The sequence below is a fragment of the Eulemur rufifrons genome, chromosome 13 (genome assembly GCF_041146395.1).
Source record: "Eulemur rufifrons isolate Redbay chromosome 13, OSU_ERuf_1, whole genome shotgun sequence".
Taxonomy (NCBI): Eukaryota; Metazoa; Chordata; class Mammalia; order Primates; family Lemuridae; genus Eulemur; species Eulemur rufifrons.
This window is the reverse complement of record NC_090995.1, coordinates 707,374-732,840: the sequence shown is the minus strand read 5'-3', so window position 1 is coordinate 732,840 and position 25,467 is coordinate 707,374. Positions and strand designations below refer to the sequence as shown.

General features: G+C 36.5%; 1 protein-coding gene and 1 long non-coding RNA gene across 2 annotated transcripts; one reads left to right on the top strand and one right to left on the bottom strand.

Annotated features, from left to right (window-relative positions):
• Positions 1-11,199: 11,199 nt before the first annotated feature.
• LOC138394003 (uncharacterized) lies at positions 11,200-23,781 on the bottom strand. The gene is made up of 3 exons (XR_011235282.1): positions 23,685-23,781; positions 11,510-11,797; positions 11,200-11,331 (listed from the first exon to the last, which is right to left on the bottom strand). It is a non-coding gene; the product is annotated as an uncharacterized lncRNA (long non-coding RNA).
• Positions 19,540-22,107, top strand: LOC138394005 (dual specificity protein kinase TTK-like). Its single transcript, XM_069485590.1, is given in 1 exon segment — positions 19,540-22,107. A coding segment is annotated over 1 exon segment (2,568 nt).
• Positions 23,782-25,467: the final 1,686 nt, after the last annotated feature.

The window sequence follows — 25,467 nt, the reverse complement described above, 5'->3', positions numbered from 1 at the left end:
ACTGTGTCTTCACGTCTAAAATAAAGAGATACAACAAATGATCTATAAGGTTTTTCCAACTGGAAGTGAGGTGTGATGGAGCACAAAGTCTATAGAAAACCAACCAATTTAGAGTGCTTGTAGGGATTGAGGTGGATGGATTAACAGGAAAGAAAGAACTTTTATACTTATTACAGCAAAAGGAAGATTAGGACTAGAAAGTTAAGAGGATATAGGCTCTGCTGTCCTTTAAGAATTTAAATCTAGAAAGCATGTGTATGTTTTCACAGCAAAATCCTGAAAGTCAACAAGAGAGGAGAGTACCCCACCAAGAAAACATTAATATTACATGGAGTTGTGATTCAGAACTACTAAACATTTATTGAATGTGTAAGGTACTAAAAAATAGATTATAATTTTGTTAAGAAAAGATATTTTATGTTAACACATGTATTATACTTTGGAATTACCTAAGTTGCATGCAGATAACTTTACATTGCCTTCAATAACTTTATTCTTTATAAAATATATAAATAATAAATATATATATATAATTCAACTTTTACAAGCATTATCACATGCAAGAGGAAGGTATTGCTATCAGCGTTACAAATTGCTGCAAAACATTCATTTCCTGTGTGTCTTCCAATGCTAGTGGCAAAGTGAAAGCTGAATGGAGATTAAGCTGGCCTGTGTGACCTCATCGCCAGCGGTAAACACAGAAAGAAGCAAAGTGATTCCAGAGGAGGAAGGTTGGGCCCCCAGAAAAGTGAAAGAAGGGAGTTACTGAGTTCTGCACTCAGGCGCATCTTTTCCTGGGGGCGCGTGCCTGGGACCTGGCTGAGGATCCACATTGTCTGCTCCTGCAGTCTGTACCTCTGAGAGAGAAAAGAAAAAGAATTAATCCTATTAAAAAATACACAAAAAGCAAGCACAGCTGGAAGTGGAAAGGATGTTAAGACAGGAGAGCTATGAGGATGAAAAATAACAATGTGGTTAATTGTGTTTGGTCATTAAAAAGGTGTATTTCCCTTCATCAAAGTTGGAGAAGTTTATTCTTCATTTTATCATAAAATGAACTGTTAGAAAAACCATATTATATGTAAAACTAAGGCATACTACAGTTTTATTTGGAATTCATCATTTTGAGATTCCATGAGAATCAAACATAGACTGAATTTGACTTTCTTTTGTCCTATTTTTGGGGGAAACAAAAGGCATGCTAAGCAAATAATATGTATTTTAGTCATCTTTGGAAAACTTTGAGTCTTTAAAAAGAACTTCAGCTGCATCTATTTATAAATAATACTCACTTTAAAATTATTATATTTATAAAAGTAAATAAGTTTAGCATAACTGATCCTGGCAATCGTCTTAATTTGTGGAGGTATTTTAGAATAACTTTTATAATTAAAAGTAAAACTGACATTAACATTATTTTAGACTAATATTACTAATTCAAGCTGGGACTAGCTTCTTTAATTTTCAATTGGTCAGTTTTTGATTTATGTATTCCTCCAGTCTACTTTTATTTATTTCACCTAAAAATAGTACCAGAGAGATCCATATGTTGCTCAAATGTTTTTATTTGCATTTGGATGAATTCATATTATGCAAGTGCCTCTGGCCCTATCAGATAAAATCAAAAGGTGATTATAGCTGGGCACAATGGCACATGCCTATAGTCCCAGGTACCTGGGAGACTAAGGTGGGAGGATCACTTGAGCAGAAGAGTTGGAGGCCAGCTTGGGCAACACAGTGAGATCCTCTTAAAAAAGAATTGATTACAAAGGTTTCTCAATGTTTTCAAGAGAGTCTTTTGAAATGGTGAGTGTACAGCAAAAGTTCCATGTAAGTGGCAGCCAATGAAAGGTCCTTAAGTGTTTGTTAAATGCTATTCAATGAAGAGAACAAGTGCAAACATTTGTTCCCAATGGTTTTAGGCCTGTCTCCCTAAGAGAACTTTCACACTGCCAACTTGATCTAATTTTGATGTGTAGTGGATGAGAAGGGATGGATTTCTTCATAGTCATCAAGGAGCTGTCTCATAGACTCTGGAACCTTTGCTCAAGGCTTTAAATGATTTGGAAGCTGCCTTTCTTGATGTACAAACTTGCTGCTTTAGATTTCCACAGTTGAGTAACAGGATACTTCTATATCCAGAAACACTGTCACAAACAGAGGTGCACACCAGGGCACATAATAGATGCTATGCGTGAGAAAGACTACCAGAAACTACTGTTGCAGAGTTTTCTCTTGTAAGACTCCCCACCTTTGTGGAGCATCCCCATGCAGAGCTGGGTGATCCCTGATCTCTCCCCACTGCTTCGTTCATTCAGGTGCCTTGCATCATCTGTCCTCTCCATCTCTACCGCAAGTCCATGCTACCGTCACGTCTTGTTTAAACAATGTCATAACCTTGCTCCCAGTATTTGTCAGTCGCCTTAGAGATGAGGTGATATTTTCAAACCTTATAACTCGTGCTCTCTTGTCATTGCTTAAAATCTTTTGAAGGCTTTCTCTATATGCTCTCAAGATAAATTAAAAATTGCTTTGTATAATTTATAAAAGTCCTGCATGCTCAGATCTTACTCTTTGGCCTCACCGACTTCACTCACATAAGCCTATACTTGCTGTGCTCTGACCACACCATATTTCTTTCAACCCTTCCCCTGGACATGTTTCCTCCTACTCCAAAGTTGTCACTGTTCCATCTGCCTGGGATGCTTTCCCCTCCCCTCTTTGTTAAGCTAACTCATATTAGCCTTTCAGATCTCAGTTCCCTTCCTCAAGGAAGACTCCCCTCAGTATTCCTAAAACAAATACCTATCACATGGCTCACGGCCTTTTGCACCACTAGAATTTCACTTCTTTGCTTATTTGATTACTGTCTGTACCTCCCATTAGACTGTGAGCTCTGAGGGCAGGGACTACATCCAGTTTTGCTTATCAAGGCATCATCAGAGTCTAATATCTAACACATAGTAGGGCTCAAAAATTTTTGATTTGATCAATAAGTAAATAATGCAAGTCTATGATCTGCCTTGTGTAAAGTGAATATAATGCTATTAGATATACTGGCCCATTGAACTGATAAGAGACTTTTCCAGTAAATTTATTTTGTTTTTAGGGTAGCGTCTTCATGTCCTTGAGAGAGTTGTTTGTCTATCTTTGGAGAAAACTGTGGGTTTAAGCGACAGACTAAGAACTTTACTTGGGGTACAAGTGATTGACCTTCAGTGCTGTGCTTGGAGAAATGTTACCTTCCTGGACAAAGGCCTAAAGTTGAGTTATCACAATAGGAAATTGGATGAGGTGCTGGTAGAGCCTTTGATCGGCTATCAAAAAACCAAGATTTTGGTGACTCCTTTGGCACAGGATCTTGTAAATTCCATTCCTTACATTGAGAAGGTGTAATCTGTCTCTTTTCAGAAGCTGTTCCAGTCACCTTAGGAGACTTTGGAGAATTCTCACAAACTGCTTCTTTGTGAGCCTCTCTTTTGAGGCTTCTTTCCTTCCAAGTTTCAACCTCATTGGAAAGACGATGATTATGGCTTAAATATGGGGAGTAAAAAAAGGGAGACTGTAAGACTTCTCAATCCATACAATGTATTCGCATTTACATTAAAATTTTAAAAATACCATGATGAAATATACATAAGAAAATTTACCATTTTATCACATTTACATTTTATTTTCAACCTAATGCTTCCTGTTTGGACTAATTCTACTGTTCAGAAAATGAAATGGATCTATATAGATTGAATAATTGTAGTAAACTTCCGTGATCATGGAGTCTTGAAAAGAAAGCTCAAAGTATGACATTAGGTTTTCAAATGAATCAGTGATGTCATCTGGAGTGGTTTATCTATTGACACTCTGCCATAATAATTTAATAAATTAGTCTCCTGGATATAGGAATCTCTGATGTACCTTTACTATTGTAAGGGAAATATTACACTGTACTTTATAAAAGATTAGATAGTTACAGTCTCGGTTTTACAGGAAATGCCAGCAGCACTTATCTAGTTCCTCCAGAGAGAAACCTGGGAAGCAATCCTAGAAGGCTGGCTCTCCTATTTTTTTGCCTATTATTTTACCAGTCACCTGTCTGTTGATACAATCTCATACCTATCTTCCAAAGTCATCTCCTCATGTTTACCATATTGGTGACATTCTGGTCCATGTCAAAATTATCTTTTACCTGGGCTACCACAAACAGGGTCTGAATTCAGGTTCCCCTATGATGCTCTCGCAGCCAAAGATGCTGTATGATCTCATCAGGTCCTCAGCTTAAAACCCCCCAGTGCAGGTCATCCTCCCATTCCATTTAGGAGAACACCCAAACATCCTCTGAATGACCCAGAAGGGCCTGTGTGATCTGGATACAGTTACCTCTGGCACCTCATCTCATACCTTACCCTGCCTCACTCTCTACACCTGGCCACAGTGGATGTCTCTCAGCCCCACCACTGGTCATTCTTCCAAGGCAATATGCTATTCCCTTGGCCTTGAAGGTTTACCCCTCTTCTTCCCTCATCTAACCTAATTTCCACTCATTTTTCAGATCTATTCTTATATAGGCATACCTTAGAGATATTGAAGGTTAGTGCTAGACCACAGCAAAAAAACCGAGTCACACAAAACTTTTGGTTTCCCAGTGCACATGTAAGTTTATGTTTACGCTATAGTCTATTCAGTGTGCAATAACATTGTATCTTTAAAAAATGCACATACATTAAATAAATACTCATGGGGAAGAAATGGTGATAGAGACATGAAGTGAGCACATGCTACTGGAAAAATGGCACAAATACATTTGCTTCACGCAGGGTTGCCACAAACCTTCAAGTGGTTAAAAAAAAAAAAAAGTAATATCTGCAAAGTGCAATATAGCCAAGTGCAGTAAAACAAGGTCTGCCTGTGTATTACTTTCCTGATCACCACCCCTCCTCCCCAACACCCCGATAATGTTAGATCCCTCTTTCATAGTAGCGTCCTTTTAGAATGTCTTTTGGGGATTTGTTTTTTGCTCATTTTAATAGCACTCATTGCAAAGAACCAGTTATTTGTAAAATTATTGAACGTCTATTTGTCTTCTACTGTACCATTAGCAGAGTGCTTGGCACAAAGATCTTTCATGGAGGTAGAAGCCAAATAGTTAAATTTGTTAGCTCTGTTTATAAAGTCAAAAGGCTACGATAATGTACTTAAAGGGGTTCTTCTCTGAGTAAGGCCTCACTGGCTTGGGTATATGAACTTGTAGTGTATTTCAGCTGCCCCCTCAAAGGTCTTTGTTTACTCCCTGGTTCCTGTCTTAGTTAAAAATAGGTCAGCTGATGGATAGCAAACATTGGGAATGGTGCTACCATATGCTTATTTTTTTTAAAAGATATTTACTACCTGAGTTCTAAAAATTACTTCCTCCATAATGTGTGAATGGTTACCACCTGCAAAAGTATGTATGCATACTATGCCCCTACACAGATATAATAGCCATAAGCATAATATCTATATCATGTCAGCAGATCTTACCTTAGCAGGTCATTCATTTGCTCTGTTAGCTGTTCATTTTGCTGCTTTAATTTAGAAATTTCCTTTCATAGCCTTACATATTCACTTTTCATAATAAGAGCTTTTGTCCTTTATACAATGCTACTTAGCTTTAACTGTTGGCACCAGCCCGTACAATGTCTCGGTGTAGCAGATTAACTGGTGGCAGCTGAGAAGGTAAGGGAGGAATTGGTATCTTCTTTCGGGGTTTGGAATTGTCATTGAGTTCTGCTGCCTTCTTTCTGCAGGACTCTTCCTTATGCTTGCCAGACATTATTCGTTTGGTCCCCTTCCTCATTAAGTTTCCCGGTAACACAGTGCTTTGTTGATTGGCAGCCTGCTGATCCCCTCTAGTTTCTGCTGGCTCTTGTTCAGAGTTAGAATGTCCACATTCCTCCCTGGACTTCTCTGTGGAATTCCACTCTTTGCCTCTTGGATTTTCCATACTCAGAGAGAAGTGGAGCTTGAATTAAAAGAAGAAAATATTCCAAAATGGCCCCTGGCCCAAGACTGCTTACTCTGAACAGTCTCCTCCTCAATAGTAGTCTTCAGAGTCTGTTATAACTGTGTTGAGAAATAAAATGGAAAGGATCTGAAAAGATCTGCACTTTATACTTACTTGAGGTATCTTGGGCCTGTTGAATTCTTCTAAGGTTTTCTTTCAGTAGACTTATAACTTCTTTTTGATGTTCTATCATGGCTTTTGTGGAAGTAATTCTAACAAGAACAATAAAAATACAGAACTAATTTTTTTATGGGAGAATAACAGAACTGCTCTCAAGAATTTTCAAATACATCATATTGATATAATATCCATCAGTTGCAGCAGATAGGCCCTTATGATATCTCTCTGGTATCATGCCCTTTATGGCTGTCATGCCATCAAATTAGAAGTAGTTTGTTTAGTTATAGGGACAGTCCAATATTCTTAACATTGAAAAACCAGTTCTTTTAAAATTTCTGGAGGCCCAAGAACTATTAATTGGATATCGAACAAAATTATATTTGGAGGTACCATAAAACAAATAATTGAGGTGTTACCATGGGGCCCTAGAAACATCTTAAAGGTACAATTAATAAAACATGAAAGAGAAAAAGCAGTTTCATTTCTACATTGTCAGGAAGGCAAACCCTGACTGGAGCTCTGGTCTAAAGTGCTATAGTCAAAGGTCAAATTCTTATCATTGTGCCCCATTAGAGAAATTTTATGAATTGTTGGTTTGGACATTAATTATTAATGATAAATTATGAGACTTTCTGCCTTTCTTAACTACTATGAAAGTATCTGCTCACTTTATTCTATAAGTAAAATTGCTTTTTATAATTTAGAACCTAAAGGTATACATTTCATTAAAATCAATACGTCTTCTCAATGGAAGTCTCGTTAGACAGCATGAAGATTCAAGGTCCTACTTTTGGGGCAGAATTAGAGGTCATCATTAAATATTTATTCAAGATTTATAGGAAGAATGAAGTGTTAGGAGCCAGAAGACATCTTAACAAGTCCTCTAATATAAACCTCTCTTTTTACTGATTATGAATGTGAGGACCAGAGAGATTAAATGATTTAAGGTGATGCATTAATAAGTGGGAAGAGATTTCTAATTTAGTTTTCTTGACTCCGTGTTTAACGTTCTCTTCCTTATGATATACCACAAAGCAATTTAGGCATGCTATTATGCACAATGCTACTTATAAATAAATCAATAAGAAGAAGACATGCTCTTGGGCCCCAGGCATCCATACACTAAAAGGAAATAGAACCTTTACACAAAAACACAACAGGAAGAACAAATGAAATTAAGAGAAACGGCAGAAACCTTAGTCAAACTGCTGAAGACCCCCCAGACTCATAAAGGTTCACATCATTTTCAAGCATAAAAAAGCCACTTGAAAGTTGTTTTACATGATTAAAGAAGAAGCATTCAAAAACACAGTGTAGTAACTGATCAGAATTGTGCTTATTTTTAAAAACTTTGCATATGTAATGAGAATTTAATAAGTTAAAAAATCTATGTTTGCATTTTTATAAAAAGCAATAACAACATTTAAATTATATTTTAAATAGTTAACTAATCAAAGAGATTTATGTAATTTACAATGGAAATTTAAGCTATTAAAGCCATGTCCAGTTAAAGCAAAGACAAACTCTTTTTCAAATTCTTTGGCATTTTTCATTTTCTCTAGGTCTATTTTCACCAGCTTCGTTTTCAGATCTTCAATTTCTTCATTACAGGGCCTCGTTCGTAAAGCAACTTTGTCCTAATTTTTTAGAGAAAATAAAATAAAGTAATTATTGGAGCAGTTTCAATTTCTCCAGTGTTAAAGAGTAGTTAGAGGCCTTTGCTGTAATAAGAATGTTTTGAAATAGTAAGCAACTCCAAATATATGAAAAACAGGAAAGGCATGAATTTTAACTGAATGACAATAACTATTTGATATGAATTATATTTGAAGCTAATATGTATAGATATAACTTTTATTTCTTAAAATGAATATTTTTTCCCTATTAGAAAATGATACACCTACAACATGAAATGGTTTGAAAATAATGAAATGGGTGGACCAACATAAATCAGGAAATTAAACAGAAAGATATCAGAGAAGCAATGTAAACATCAAGAGAGAACTAAATTCAAGCCACAAAGCAAAGCACTACTGGGTATATTTTGTAGCGAAAGACAGTCCAACCTACTCTTATAAATATATCTAGTATCCATGCAGAGTGTATGTTCGTGTACAAAATTTAAAAAAAAAGATAGACTATTTTTTATAGCAATTTTAGGTTTATAGAAAAATGGAATGGAAAATACTGAGAGTTCCTATATATTGCTGTCCCCACCCCCTTTTCTTCATTTTTCTTTCTTTCTTTATTTTTTTGAGGTAGGGTCTCACTCTGTCGCTTGGGCTGGAGTGCAATGGCATCGTCATAGCTCACTGCAACCTCAAACTCCTGGGCTAAAGCGATCCTTCTGCCTCAGCCTCCTGAGTAGCTGGGACAACATGTGTGTGCCACCATGCCCACCTAATTATTCTATTTTTTCTAGAGGCAGGGTCAGACTGGTCTTGAACTCCTGGCCTCAAGTGATCCTCCTGCCTCGGCCTCCCAGAGTGCTAGGATTACAAGTGTGAGCCACTGTGCCCAGCCCTTTTTCCCTATTATCAACGTCATGCATTAGTATGGTACATTTGTTACAAGTAATGAACTAAGATTGAGATATTATTAATTACATAATTAAAATCCATAGTTTACATTAGGGCTTCTCATTGGTATTATACATTTCACAAATGTACAATGACTTGTTCATCATTATATTTAATAGTATCATATAGGTTAGTTTCACTGTCCTAAAAATCTCTTGTGCTCTGCCTATTCATCCCTCCCACCCCTCACTAATCCCTGGTAACAGCTAATCTTCTTACAGTGTCCACTGCCTTTCCCAAAATGTCATATATTTGGAACCATATAGGACGTAGCCCTTTTGGTTGGCTTCTTTCACTTAGCAGAAAAAAAAAGATTAGCAGAAAAACACCCAGGAAAGTTTCATGAGATAATCCTCCTTTCCCACAACAATGCTCCTGCTGCTCGTTATCAAATGACGACAATTCTGGGAGAGTTTTGATGCAAAATCACCTTACAGTCCTGATTTGGCCACTTCTGCCTTTTTTTTGTTTCATAATCTTAAAGAAGTCTTTAAAGGGTAGCCATTTTATTCAGTTAATGATGTAAAAAAGACTGCACTGACATGGTTAAATTCCCTGGACTCTCAGTTCTTTATGGATGGACTAAATGGCTGGTATCCCTGCTTACAAAAGTGTCTTGACTTGGATGGAGTTCATGTTCAAAAACAAAGTTCATATTTTTAATTTTTATCTTTTAATTCCATTTTCTACACACTCTTTTTTTTTTTTTTTTTTTGAGACAGAGTCTCACTCTGTTGCCCGGGCTAGAGTGAGTGCTGTGGCGTCAGCCTAGCTCACAGCAACCTCAAACTCCTGGGCTTAAGCGATCCTACTGCCTCAGCCTCCCGAGTAGCTGGGACTACAGGCATGCGCCACCATGCCCGGCTACTTTTTTGTATATATATATTTTAGTTGTCCATATAATTTCTTTCTATTTTTAGTAGAGACGGGGTCTCACTCTTGCTCAGGCTGGTCTTGAACTCCTGACCTCGAGCGATCCACCCGCCTCGGCCTCCCAGAGTGCTAGGATTACAGGCGTGAGCCACCGCACCCGGCCTCTACACACTCTTGCATGCCCCTTTGTACACACAATAAAAAATTATTCACTGTAAAAAGGAAGAAAACTCTAACACATGCTATAACATGTGAACCTTGAAGACATTCTACTAATTGAAATAAGCCAGTCACAAAAACACAAATACTGCATGATTCCACTTGTACGAGGTACCCATCATAGTCAATCATAGAGACAGAAAATAGAATGGTAGTTGCAAGGGCCTGGAGAAAGGGGAAATTGGGGAGCTGTTGTTTAACGGGTACAGAGTTTCAGTTTTGCAAAAAGAGTTCTGGAGATTGGTGGTGTAACAGTGTGACTGAACTTAACACCACTGAACTTTATACATAAAAATCGTTAAGGTGATATATTTTATCACAAATTAAAAACATGACTGTACACTATTTTAAGCTGTGGATGTATGAAAGATTATTTCACCAGTTTCCCATTGAAGAATGCTTTAAAATTCTAATAGTAAATATTCTGGATTTAAATGGTATTGACTAAAACAAAAATGAAAGATTATTAACAAACTTATTGTTGACAATATATTTTAAAGTTATTTTGAGAAAACAGAAATGCATTACAAATAAAGCTCTTTATAACATTATAGGCAATCTCCTCTGTAATGGGCTGAATTGTGAACTCTAAGCCAATTTAGTACAGAAAACCTGACATAAAATAAACACTTTAGCCATAATTAGAATTCAGAGGGGCTTTTAAAGATATTTAAAATACATCAGGTCTCAAAGATACCAGCTATCCAACGTTTGAACTCCGTTTTTGTCCTTTCCTTTTCAAATTGATTGTAAACAGTTATGTTCAAAGTTATTTCAAAGACATTTGGGTTAAACTTATAAAATTATTATTAGTTATTGCCATTGTGAATAACAAATAAAACCAAAATTATCATTATATACTTAAGTGTTTGAGATTAAAGAGAAAGCTTATATATATGAAAATTCTGAAAATAAACACCCTTTACCTTTTGCTGAAATTCTTCTTTAGTTTCTCCTATGTTTTGCACTATATGGAAATTCCTGGAAGTTTCCTTGGAAATTTTCAATTTTAGTGTGCTGATTGATTCTCGGTGTTGTTTCAAAGACTCAAGAGCATTTCGTAATTGTTCTTGAGTGTCTATATTCTTTGTCAGAGAAATATAAAATAATTTCCATTAGCATAGGAAACAAAATTATTCTATAGTTACTACTTGAACATACATAATAAATGATCGCTCCTAAAATGTTTTTAGAGGCTCTGATGTTTCAAAGTTTAATCAATCAATACCTTACCATGTTGACAGTATCCTGAGTATCACCTTTGAGTTGGTCCCTCTCAATTTGAAGGATCTCTTGGAGTTGTTTTAGTTCATCTCTTTCTTGGGTTAAAATTCTTACTTCTAAGGTTTGCTGAAGTTTCTCAGGAATCAGTGTTTTCTCCTTTTCTACAGTTTGCAGGATAGAGCCTCTATTTTCTAATTGTTTCTTCAGCTGTTCCACCTCACTTAACCTTTCATGATCCTCAAATGTTTTCTGCTGAAGTTCCTGGGTCTTGTGAGAAAGCTTTAAAAAAAAAAAAGTAAACATAACACAGTAAGAGCAGAGCAGTTTATGGTGTGGTTGTGCATGTGCACACACACACACACACACACACACACCCCCCCAAACCCAAGAAGACTAAAGGTCATTTCTTTAGACAGCATCTTGTACCAACCTCAGTCCTCAAAGCATCCAAACTTACATCAACGTTTTGTGCTTCCTTAGAGAGATTTCCTATTTCCTGATTCATTCTCTCATTCTCCTCAAGGACCATCTGATATTTTTGCTCAAATTCCATATGAAAGCTTTTGAAATCTTGGAATTCTTGATCAGTGCTTTTATAATTTGACTGGGCTGTTGTTAAGTCATCTTTAGTTTTACCGATTTCCTCAAGTAAACCTTGAATTATACCCTCCTTATGAACTACCTCAGAAAACAATTTGTCTTTTTCTGATGTCATTATGCAGAGCTCTTCAGATTGGTCATGCATCTAGGAAAACAAAATAAGATTTAGCACTGTATAATTCATTGAAGCAATTTTCAGGAAAAAACTTCTCTGCAAAAAAAAGTCATTTAAATTAAAGAATTGACTGAGGAAAGGCAAGACAGTATTCTTATTGTCACATTTCTCTAACTTAGTCTGTTTACCTTCAATATTGTATTTTCTAATCTCTTTGGGTCTAACAAGGATGGCATGGAGAACAGTCAGGGAAAACAATTAACAAAATAAAGAGGCATCCTACTTATCATTCTAAAGAGTTCTCTATCTTTATTGCGTGCCAGGTATTTTATGTTTTTTCTCGGCCTCCCGAGCTGGAACTACAAGCACACCATCATGCCTGGCTGATTTTTCTGTCTTTTTGTAGAGGTGGGGTCCCACCATGTTGCTCAGGCTGGTCTTATCCTGTCCATCCTCCCATCTCAGCCTCCCAAAGTGCTAGGATTACAGGTGTGAGCCACTGTGCTCGGTCTCTAACTTTCTTTTAACACATTCAGGGGACTTAATGAACCTCTGTCATGTTCTGAGCATGCTGCTGGGCTCTAAGATTGAAAGAGTAAACAAGACATCCCCGCGCTAACTCACAGGTAGTCTCCCGAGCCCAAACTGCTGCCACCTCTCACTTGGATCCCTGCACCAGCCTCCCAGTGAGGCTGCCTGCGGCCATTCTTGCCCTTCTTCAATCCACCCTCCACCAGGGACCGCAGTGGATCCTTTCGGAAGTTGAATCGGGTCGTATTACTCCCTTGTGTGAAGCCCTCCGATGGCTTCCCAATGCATTTAGAAAATTCAGACTTCTTAAGCTTGCTCACAAAGTCCTGCATAATCTGACGCCTGTCTACTTCTCTTGCCCTATCTTCTCCTGTCTTCACCAACTGTCCCACGTTGTTTGTGAACACACCAAGCACATTCTGCTTTGTGACCAGGTGTGCTGGCTGTTCTTTCTGACTAGACTACAGTGTCCCCTGATCTTTTCATAACTGGCCCCCACCTCTCTGTCACTTAGATCTTAGGTTAATGCCAGGCCTTTCCCTGCCACCCAGTCCAGCAAATGTATTCAATCTCTCCCTCTGTCCTCTTCCAACTCTATATTTATATTATCTCTGTTACACTAATCGAAATGTGTTTCTTATTTGTCTGTTTCTTTCCTTTTCTAATCCTCAGTCGTTCTGTAGAATGTAAGTTCCATGAGAGCAGAGACCTTATTTGGTTGGTTCATTGCTGTATCCCTGAACCTAATGCACCACCTGGAACATGATAAGGAGTCACTTTTTTCAGTAATGTTTGTGAAATGAAAGAGAGGTACATGCTTTTAAAGATGCTATAGTGTAGTCAGTGACACGAATGGCTAGCCCTAATAAGTGCTCTAAGAAAAAGTCTCATCCATAAATAAGTCTGTTTGTATTTATTAAGAGTTCTGGACATGCAGTTGAAGGAGCAGTTCATTCAAGATGTAGGGGAAGAAGGATAAAGTGTGCAGAGCTATCTTGAGGAGGTAAAATTTGCCCAGGTTTTTGCATAATGATTAAGGAGATACCTTAAACAGATTCAAGTAGACCTACCATTCGATCCAGCAATCCCATTATTGGGCATCTACCCAGAAGAACAAAAGTCATTCTATAAAAAAGACACCTGCACCCAAATGTTTATAGCAGCACAATTCACAATTGCAAAGATGTCGAAACAACCCAAATGCCCATCAATTCATGAATGGATTAGCAAAATGTGGCATATGTATACCATGGGGTATTATTCAGCTATTAGAAATAATGGCGATATGACATCTCTTTGGTTCTGGAGAGAGCTGGAACCCATTCTATCAAGTGAAGTATCCCAAGAATGGAAAAATAAGCACCACGTGTACTCACCAGCAAACTGGTTTCCCTGAGTGCACATTTGGGAATAACACAAATTGGGTATTGGACAGAGGTGGGGGCTGGGGGGAAGGGATGGGTGTATACCTACTTGATGAGTGCGATGTGCACTGCCTGAAGAATGGACACACTTGAAGCTCAGACTCAGGGGGATGGGCGGCATGGGAAATATATATAACCTGAACTTTTGTACCCCCATAATGAGATGAAATAAAAAACAAAAAATGAAAAAAAAAAAGAATAAGGGCAGACTGGGAACATTAGAACTAACTAAACAAAGGCAATAGCAAAAAGCTTCTGTTTGGAGGTATAGAAGTATGGGGGCAGTGTTTGGAGAATGGTGAGTAGTTCGGCTAGAGAGGTAAGAGTAAGGGCTGCATAGATATAAAGCTGGAGCAATGGAAGTGCCAAGTTGTGAAGAATCATTCACCATGGCAACATTTTGGACTCTGTAGGAAACAGAACCTACACTGGCAGAATTATGGAGAATGTATTATAAAGAAAGAAGGAAAGGTAGAGAAGAGTTTGACTCAGAAATGAACATGCCTAAACAGTGAGCTGGGAAACAAGGTTACAGATGGGATATTCAGATACGGCATGTATTTAAAATGTTTGGATTTTATTATTTCAAAATTCCTTTCCTAAAGATTTATTTCATCAATCTTACAGAATTTGGTTGACCTTGCAGGGAGTGAAAAAGCTGCTCAAACAGGAGCTGAAGGTAATAAAAACTCATGAAATACATTAGTCTTTTTTTTAATAGGATGCCCAGTTTAATTTGAATTTATAATAATCAAGGAATATTTTACCATAAGTATTTCTCAAATATTGCATTATGGAAATACCAAAATGGTATTTATGGTGAAAAAACATAGTAAATGTACTGAGAGACTATCAAATATAGCATGAGACATACTTAATACTAAAAAAATATTCATTGTTTACCTGAAATTCAATTTTAACTTGGCATCCTTTATTTTAATTTGCTAAGCCTAATATAATCAAAGAAATATATTAGTCTTAATGTCTTTCTGTTCTTTTATTGGATAAAAAGTACCACAGGACATGTTTAGAAACTGATAAAGTAATAATAGTAATCATTTTCTGCTAAAAAAAAAGTCTTTAACATAAAAATTAGCATCTGATCAGCATGCAGCGAGATGGGCTTTTTAAAAAAATTAGCATTTGTATCTGGTGGATTATTTGCTTTGGGCTACTATAGCATCAATTAGAAAACTAAAGGTATGCAATTAATAAGATTGTATAGTTTGAAAGCCCATGAGAGTATCATGAAAATCATCTAAAGTTTGAAAATTAATAAGGAAATTAAGAAAGTGAGGTACAAAATTAATATACAGGCATAAATAACTCATAAACAAAAACCAATTATAATATTTAGCAGACAAAAAGACTCCATTTACAATAATGATTCAAAAGATGCGAAACCTAGGAAGGAATACAACAAAGTTTGCACAAGACTGATATAAAGAACACCTTAAATTCAACATGAAGGATGGACACAAATACTTGGAAAAATGGAAAAGCATACTTAGATGGGAAGATTCAAAATCACAAAGATGTCAGGCCTCTCTATGTTAATTTCTAGATTTATCACAATCCTAATAAAAATAAAATAGTACATTTTTGTGTTATTTAGATAAGGTGATTTTAAAATTTGTATGGAAAAATCAAAAGAGACAAGACTAGCCAGGAAAATTCTGAAAGTGGATTTTAGCCCTACAAAAGAGTCCAACATATTATGAGACTGTACTAATTAAAACAGTGTGAGTCGTCAGCCCAGTGGAAGAGAATAGAAAGTCCAACAAGAGTTCCAAATACATACACAACTTAGAATATAGTAAAGATGATCTTTCAATTTGTGAGGAAAAGACAGCTTATACCTGAGTTGATAGCCATTTGAAAATAAAAAAGGTTGGATTCATACATCATACCATACACCAAGGAATGCATGATAAATGACTCAAAGAAGTCAGTGTCAAAATTGAATCACAAAAATTATTGGAAGTCAACTTACAGTGGGAAAGACCTATTCTAACTATGACACAAAGTACGGAACCTTAAAAGAAAGGCTTAAGAGAAACCAATAGGAAACTGGGCAAAGAATATGAATAAATACTTCGTAATGCTTAAGTGGGTTTAGCTCATGACTGCACTCTCGCCATACGCCATGAGAAGAGCTGCTGACCCAAGGAGGATGAGATTTGTGCAGCAGAGCTGAGCTCATTAGTAGTAGAATCACTCAACTGAGCCTGGCCTACATCCACACCAGTCTATCCTCAGAACTGTGGATAAGAAATAAATGTTTGTTTTAGCTGATTTGTTAAGTAGCAGCATTACAGCAATAGCTACCAATGAACCTGTGAAATAACATCGATTCAAAATTATTTATTCCTGTATTTTTTGCATAAGCAATGGATTGAACACGTACATATCCCTTAACAGGGGGCAGGATAAATAAATTTTGGTACATCTGTAAATAGAATTCTATGCTATAAAAGAATGAAAAAGACCAGTGTTTACTCATATGGAAAATTTTCAAGATATGTTACCAAATGAAAAGCAAAGTACAAAGTAGTGTGTATAGACCGTGAATATTTGTATCAATAAGGAAGGGAGGAAATGAACATATGGACTTGGGTTTTTAAAAATCTCTGGAAGAATAAACATAATGATAACTGGTCCCTCTTGGTAGAGGGACAGGAACTGGTTGAATGGGGGATAAAAGTGGAAGGGAGCTTTTTCAGAGTGTGCTTTTTTTTTCTTTAAGTCATGTAAGCACATTAACCAAAAGTAAGAAATTAGAGATGAATTTCATTGTAACTCCATGGTTGCCTTTATTTAGAGGTAAAAAAAAGATCTGACCTGAAGTATTAGAGGAGCTCTTCTAGGAAACAGGCTTTTTATCCCTCATTCTTTTCTCCCTTTTCATCGTTTTGTTTTTCCTGTTTCTCTCAGGTGATAACCTTTTTGATTCACTTAATAGCTGATAGCAATAGGAAGAGAGCTCCTTCTACCAGTGAGATATTAAAAGTGGGCTCAGGTCTAATACTAAACATAAACTTTAGCGTCTGATCCTTTATTTCTAGTTTATTTTATAAACTACTGACAAATAAGTTTATCATCTAGAAAAGGAGACAAGTTTCGTTTTCATATTTGTGTAACAAATTCAGGTGTGCGACTCAAGGAAGGCTGTAATATAAGTGGAAGCTCATCTATTTTGGGAGAAGTAACCAGGAAACTTAGTGATGGACAAGCTGGGTAAGTGTATCCCATTGCACGCTTTCCAAATATGCTTGTGTTTTTCATTAGATTGAAAATTATGATATTTTGGTGCCTCAAATAAGTGTACTGATTTCTTCCATATATTCAAAAGTTTTGTGATTCTTTCTATTTTAAATATTTACAAGTTACGCGGGCCCGAGCTAGCTGCAGCTGTTGGCCAAGAGTGATGGCTTCCTCCACGTGGGTCTGCATGATGCTTGGGTTTCCTCATAGCTTGGCAGCTGGGTTCAAAGAGGGAAGACTTAGAAGTTGCCAGGCCTCTGAAAAGTTTGGCCCAGAATTAGCACAGAATCATTTATCCTTCATTCTGTTGGTTAAATCAGTCTCAGGCCTAAGCAGATTCAAGAAGGTGGAGAAATAGACCCCAACTCAGGGGTGGGATGGGGAGGAGAGTGACAAAGAATTTGCAGGAATTTTTCATATATACATTCCTTTGTTTATTAATCATTCTTTCTCAGGATTTTTAAATGTATATACACCAACATGTGTATGTTTTCTTTTTGCAAAATCCAGATCATACTGAAAAGAATACAGCATGAATTTTTATTGTATTACAAACATTCTCCCAAGTCATTAAATATTCTTAAAAAATTTGATTTTACTAGCCATATCATGGATTTACCACAATTTATTAATGACTTAAAAATTGTCTTTAAATAAAATACATTTTAAAATGCAAAAATAAATAAATAAATATTTACAATTTGTTTTAATCTGCCTCATATAGCTTGTAAAGAATTAATTTTTAAAACTGTGGCTGATTTAAATGTTCTACATTAAAAACCATGTTCTTTTTTTATATAAAAATTCTTAAACTTTTTCTTCCTAAACTCATTTTTTGCTAAGCGGTTTCATGAATTATCAAGACAGCAAATTAACACGAATTCTCCAGAATTCCCTGGGAGGAAATGCAAAAACTCGTGTAATCTGCACTATTACACCGCTGTCTTTTGAGGAAACCCTTACAACTCTTCAGGTGAGTTTGATTTTTATCTCAGCTTAATATGGAAGAAGATCAACCTTAAGAAGAAAAAATTACCTACTGAAATTAAGCATAGGTTTTTTAAATTAATACATTTGTTACAACAAAATTCATGTGTTTTCTACCAAATAGCATTCCTTAATTTAATTTTCCCAGACTTAATTTCTATCTCACCTTTGCCACATCCAGTGCTATTTTACTGAAATTGGCTTGATATTTTTCTTTAAATAACTCACTTTTCATACTTAATGTATGATAAAAGGAAACTTTTATATCAGTCCTATCAATGAAAAACTATTACTTGCCACAAATAGAAGGTAACAAAAAATTGTGTGTCTATAACAAAATGATTCTTAAATTCCTGCCACCTGACTGTTTCCTTTCTTTGCTCTGCGCCAAAGGCCGGCATTTACCATTTTAAAAAGCAAAGGAAAAAATGAGAAATGTCAGTAGAATAGCTTTCTCAAAGAAGGATTTGATGTTATTTAATGGTCACCTTCAGGTACCCACTTAAAGTTCCTTGTGGTAGTCATACTCCGAAAAGCATTGCTTTAGCTGTTGAGCACTGGACCAAGGTAACGTCAGAGGTACAAAGATAGAAACTGGAGTCCCTGACTTAACAGAACTTATGAACGCTGTGACAAGGCCGATAACACTTTTCTTCTAACGTGGTTGCCTTGGATTAATAGTTAAGTGAGTAATAAGTAGGATAGAGTTAAAAGGAAAGAGAGAGACTTTCGGGTGGAAGCCAAACTTCAGAGTAGAGGGAGCATTTGCTCTGGACCTTGAGGGGTCAATGGTATCCCAATAAGCTGGTGTTTGTAGGTTCTCTGTTAGTACCTGTCTTCAGAATATCTTTTTTCTTCTGAAGACTATCAGTCAGGGTATGTTACAGAGCAGTGTTATAAGAACATGGAATGTTCCCTGTGTTCAAGAGTATTAAGCCAACTAGAAAGATTGGCTTTCTTTCTTTTAAGAGAGTCGAGTACAAGAAACCTAAATATTAAGTTAGAATTTGTTTTAGTGTTGAGCACTTAGCACTTTGGGTTTTGTTTTTTTCCCCCAGTTTGCCAGCACTGCTAAATTTATGAAGAATACTCCTTATGTTAATGAGGTATCAAGCAATGAAGCTCTCCTGAAAAGATATAGAAAAGAAATAATGGATCTTAAAAAACAATTAGAGGAGCTTTATAGTAGGCAGTGTGAATTAGCCACTAAGACAAGAGACTAAGAATCAAACTGCCTATCTGTCAGCTTGGTATAGCCACTTGACATGTTTCTATTATCTGCCTAGAATCTGCTTTCTAGCCCTCTATCAGTGCTAGGGTTCAGTTTCTAGCTCTGGCACTTTCTTAGCTGGGCAAATTACCAAGCCATTTCCATCAACAACAGGATGACTACAATAACTGCCACAAAGTTTTCCAGGGAATTAAGTAAAACATTGACTCCATCTGTATATCTATGTACTCTATAAAAACATACAGACATTAAGCTTGCAAAAAATAAAATTATCTTTGTAAAAATGTTTCTGGGGGTTCCATCTTTTCTTCTCCTCGGCTCGGCTTCTTGTAGACATGGAGTCTGAGGATTTAAGTGGCAGAGAATTGACAATTGATTCCATAATGAACAAAGTGAGAGATATTAAAAATAAGTTTAAAAATGAAGACCTTACTGATGAGCTAAGCTTGAATAAAGTCTCTGCTGATAGTACAGATAACTCAGGAACTGTTAACCAAATTATGATGATGGCGAACAATCCAGAGGACTGGTTGAATTTGTTGCTCAAACTAGAGAAAAACAGTGTCCCCCTAAGTGATGCTCTTTTAAATAAATTGATTGGTCGTTACAGTGAAGCAATTGAAGCACTTCCTCCAGATAAATATGGCCAAGATGAGAGTTTTGCTCGAATTCAAGTGAGATTTGCTGAATTAAAAGCTATTCAAGAGCCAGATCATGCACGTGACTACTTTCAAATGGCCAGAGCAAACTGCAAGAAATTTGCTTTTGTGCATATATCTTTTGCACAATTTGAACTGTCACAAGGTAATTTCAAAAAAAGTAAACAACTTCTTCATAAAGCTGTAGAACGTGGAGCAGTACCACTGGAAATGCTGGAAATTGCTCTACGAAATTTAAACCTCCAAAAAAAGCAGCTGCTTTCAGAGGAAGAAAAGAAGAACTTATCAGCATCTACAATATTAACTCCTCAAGAATCATTGTGCAGTTCAACTGGGCATTTGCAGAATAGGAACATCAGTTGTGATTCTAGAGGACAGGCTACTAAAGCCAGGTTTTTATATGGAGAGAACATGCCCCCAAAAGATGCAGAAATAGGTCATTGGAATCCCTTGAAACAAGCTAACAAAACTAAACGGTCATGCCCATTTGGAAGAGTCCCAATTAACCTGCTAAATAGCCCAGATTATGATGTGAAGACAGGTGGTTCAGTTGTGCCAAGTTTTTTAAAAAGACAGACCTCTGGATCAGAATGCCGAGATGTCATTCTACCTGGATCTAAATCAAGTGGAAATGATTCCTGTGAATTGAGAAATTTAAAGTCTATTCAAAGTAATATTCATTCCAAGGAACCTCTGGTGTCAGATGAGAAGAATTCTGAACTTATTACTGATTCAGTAACCCTGAAAAATAAAACTGAATCAAGTTTCCTAACTAAATTAGAAGAAACTAAAGAGCACCAAGAACCAAAGGTTCCAGAAGGTAACCAAAAACAATGGCAATCTAAGAGAAAGTCAGAATGTGTGAACCAGAATCCTGCTGCATCTTCAAATCAGGGGCAGATTCCGGAGATAGCCCGAAAGGTTCATACAGAGAAACATGCCGCTTTTGAGCCACCTGTTTTTTCAGTTTCAAAGTAGTCACCACCAATGTCAGCACATAAATGGTTTGATCCAAAATCTATTTGTAAGACACCACGCAGCAATGATTCGGATGATTACATGAGCTGTTTTAGAACTCCAGTTGTAAAGAATGACTTTCCACCTGCTTGTCAGTTGTCAACACCTTATGGCCAACTTGCCTATTTCCAGCAGTAACAGCAAATACCTGCTACTCCACTTCAAAATTTATAGATTTCAGCATCCTCATCAAAAAATGAATGCATTTCAGTTAAAGGAAGAATTTATTCCATATTAAAGCAGATAGGAAGTGGAGGTTCAAGTAAGGTATTTCAGGTGTTGAATGAAAAGAAACAGATATATGCTATAAAATATGTGAACTTAGAAGAAGCAGATAACCAAACTATTGATAGTTACCGGAATGAAATAGCTTATTTGAATAAACTACAGCAACACAGTGATAAGATCATCCGTCTTTATGATTATGAAATCACAGACCAGTACATCTATATGGTAATGGAGTGTGGAAATATTGATCTTAATAGTTAGCTTAAAAAGAAAAAATCCATTGATCCATGGGAACGAAAGAGTTACTGGAAAACTATGTTGGAAGCAGTTCACACGATCCATCAACATGGCATTGTTCACAGTGATCTGAAACCTGCCAACTTTCTGATAGTTGATGGAATGCTAAAGCTAATTGATTTTGGGATTGCAAACCAAATGCAACCAGATACAACAAGTATTGTTAAAGATTCTCAGGTTGGCACAGTTAATTATATGCCACCAGAAGCAATCAAGGATATGTCTTCCTCAAGAGAGAATGGGAAAACCAAGTCAAATGTAAGCCCCAAAAGTGATGTTTGGTCATTAGGATGCATTTTATACTATATGACTTACGGGAAAACACCATTTCAGCATATAATTAATCAGATTTCTAAATTGCATGCCATAATTGACCCTAATCATGAAATTGAATTTCCTGATATTCCAGAGAAAGATCTTCAAGATGTGTTAAAGTGTTGTTTAATAAGGGATCTGAAACAGAGGATATCCATTCCTGAGCTCTTGGTGCATCCGTATGTTCAAATTCAAACTCATCCAGGTAACCAAATGGCTAAGGGAACCACTGAAGAAATGAAATATGTTCTGGGTCAACTTGTTGGTCTGAATTCTCCTAACTCCATTTTGAAAGCTGCTAAAACTTTATATGAGCACTATAGCGGTGGTGAAAGTCATGATTCTTCATCATCCAAGACTTTTGAAAAAAAATGGGAAAAAAAATAATTTGCAGCTATTCTTTATCTGTTAAATGATACCTGTAAAATATATTGAACTGTTAATGTTCTTGATTCCCTGTAGAAATCTGCTATTGAGGACAACTTTACTCTGAAATATTATCAGCAAAAATATTCAGTAGATTATCCTCAAAAGAAAACTTTAAAAATAACAACCACTAATGATAGTGTGTATATTAAATTATAGAATTGGTTTCTCTGTTTTATGCTTTCCTATAAATGTAATCTATTTGATATCATTTCACCCTTGGAACAGTGGGTGGACAACTGACATATTCTGAAGAACTTTGTAAATAAAGCTTTGTAGCATAAAATGACAAAAAAAAAAAAAATGTTTCTGTACCCAAGTTTTAATCTTAGACTTGGTTTCCAATTATTCTACCAATTTATTAGTTGTGTAAACTTGGGCAACTGCTAAATTTCCTTTCTGAGCCCTAGTTCCCTTGTGTATGAATGGAGCGACAAAGCCCATCTCCTGAGGTAAAGCACCCAGCATGGGACCTGGCATGTGGTAGACATGTAATAAACCTGGGCCCGTAAACTCCAATGACGAGGGGCCAGGAAGGTGACACACTGGTCAGAGCACAGGTGGAGGAGCATGTTAAGTTCAAGTTGCTGCAATCATGTCGTCAGTGACACGTTTCAATCAGGGTGTGAAGCAATACAACAAGGGGCTTCTCACAATGATGAGCCCTCTGTTTCTCATAATTTAAGAAAAGCTACATGTTCCTTAATCTGTGATGCTGGAGAGCGGATTCCTACTTCTGGTCTGGGATGAACCACGTTATGGTACGCAGCGGCACAGTGAGCGCTGACTTCTGTCAGGACTGTGCTAAATGGTATAACCATAAACTATACAAAAAGTCCTTCGTGATCTTGCAGTCTGATAGGGGTGATGGCAAATCCTGCTGGCTTTACCTTCAATATATATTCAGAATCTAAATACTTCTCACTACCTTCCACTGCTCCTTCTCTGGGCCAAAGCATGATCACCTCTGCCTGGATTATTGAAATTAGTCTTTGGAGTGATCTTCCTGCTTCCACTCTGTCCATTTTCAATACAACAATAGGAGTCATCCCTTTAAAATGTAAGTCACGTATGTGTCTCTTGTGGTCAAAACTCTCCAATGGGTCTCCATCTTACTCTGAATGAAACCCAAAGTCCTTTTAATGTCCCGCAGCCTGCCTCCTCCCTGCTAACTTGCTGACCGTATTTCTTATTAGCTTCTCTCCTTCTTCATGTTCCTTCAATCCACCACGCAGGCTTCTGCCTTAGGAGATTTGTACTTGGTGGTCGCTCTGCCTATAATGTTCTTCTCCCAGATACCTGTATGGCTTCACCTTGTGTCACCTCTTTCAGGTATTTCCTCAAATGTCACCTTTCCAGAGAGGCCTTACCTCACAAACTGCTATTGTTGTTTGTGTATGTATGTGTATATGCACACGCGTACATACCTGTACTAGATTAGAACGTTTAGAAAATTACTGAGCACCAACTATTCATTCCACCGAGGTCCCTTTGAATCCTTTTTAGGAATCCTTGTAGTTTTAAGAGGAGGCACTTACTTTTATCTGAAAGCACTTTTCCCACAGGCTTTCTGTAAGGTGCTGTTGTCCATCGCTTAGTAACCTTTTTTCATTTGTACTACCTCTTCGCGGTTCTGATGGTTCTGTTTAGGTACAAAGAAATAAACAGGACTTCAGCTGTAATTACATTCTCACATAATGTCTAATTAATGGTATACTTTTTTATCACTTTTTACATCAACTTTCAATAATGGAATTAAATATTACACTGATAACTCAATGTTAACATGATCTGAAAATGTATAATAGTATCACTAAATCTTATACTGAGTGACCTCAACCCACTGGGAAAAAAAAAGTGGGAGAATCATATACTTTTTGGAGATAAGATTTATTCTTCATAGTTGTGAAATAAGGTTTTAGATTTATTTCTGGTTCCTACTTTTCCAAATCACTGCATTATTCATTTGTAGTTTTGACAGGGGGCACTAACTTTTATCCTAAAGCACTTTATTGCCACCAACCAAATACGCTAGCAAAGCTACCTGTGCTGTCCACAGTGTTCCAAGCCCTAGTCATATATTCTTCCCAGCACCTGGGAACAGAAAGTTCATAACCTGTTTATGTTTTGCATTTCTGATTAAAATGTACAAAACAAAACACTTTCTCCCACTTGTTTTATCTTGTTCACTAGAGTATACAGGAGAATGACTAAGTGTTCAATAAATATTTGTTGAATGAATTAACTCTCTATATAAATTTAGTTAGGAACACAGATTCCCAAATGTCTAGTGTTTCTGCTCAGATAGCAAATGAAATTGTTTTCTACTTTATTATTGATTGAAAATGAAAAACATTTTTACAGACTTATTTCATACCACTTATTTATTTGAACTTTTTGTTACTTTTTAGAGGATTCAATCAAGTTTTTTAAAAATATATGATTCTGGCAGTCTGGGAGGTCAAGCAAGACAGGAGGATCATTTGAGGCCAGGAGTTTGAGACCAGCCTAGGCCTGGGCAACATACCAAGATCTTGTTTCTACAAAAAAAAAAAAAAAGACTATATAATTTTGGGCTCGGTGCAGTGGCTCACTTTGGTGAGACCTTGTCTTTGCAAAAAATAAGAAAAATTAGCTGGGAGTGGTGGCACACACCTGTAGTCCTAGCTACTTAGGACGCTGAGGCAGGATCATTGCTTGAGCCCAGAAGTTCAAGGTTACAGTGAACTATGATCATGCCCTTGGCACTCTATCACTCTATCCTGGGCAACAGAGCAAGACATTGTCTTAAAAATAGATATATATTTTTTCACAAATATTCTCATATATATATTTATATATATACACATACATACACACATATAAGAGATTCTGAATATTTATCAATAGCCATACCAGAAGAACTTCTCTTTTTTATATTTATGTTGCCTTTTTTTCCCCTTTTAACTTCACCAAAAGAACCCATCTCTCGAACTCTATCATGTCGTGTGGAGAAATGAGATCATTTGCTCTTTTACAAACTGATCCTTCAAATATTTCTTCACTTAGAATAATGATATTTCCTGGCTTCAAAACGATTTTAAAAAATTATATTAAGGAAAATAGTTGCTTTAACAAATCTTTTCTTAAAAATAATGAATTAAATGGTATTTTCTAAAAAGAAAAAATTGACTTCATTTAAAACTGTTCACTATTTGTGTGAAAGTTATAGTAAATAGTTTTCCCACTACCCTTTACTGTTCACAGAGATTTCCAGAAAAAAAAATATTGTTATCCTTTTCAAAAAAGCTTGGTTCTTGGCTGTGTGCGGTGGCTCACACC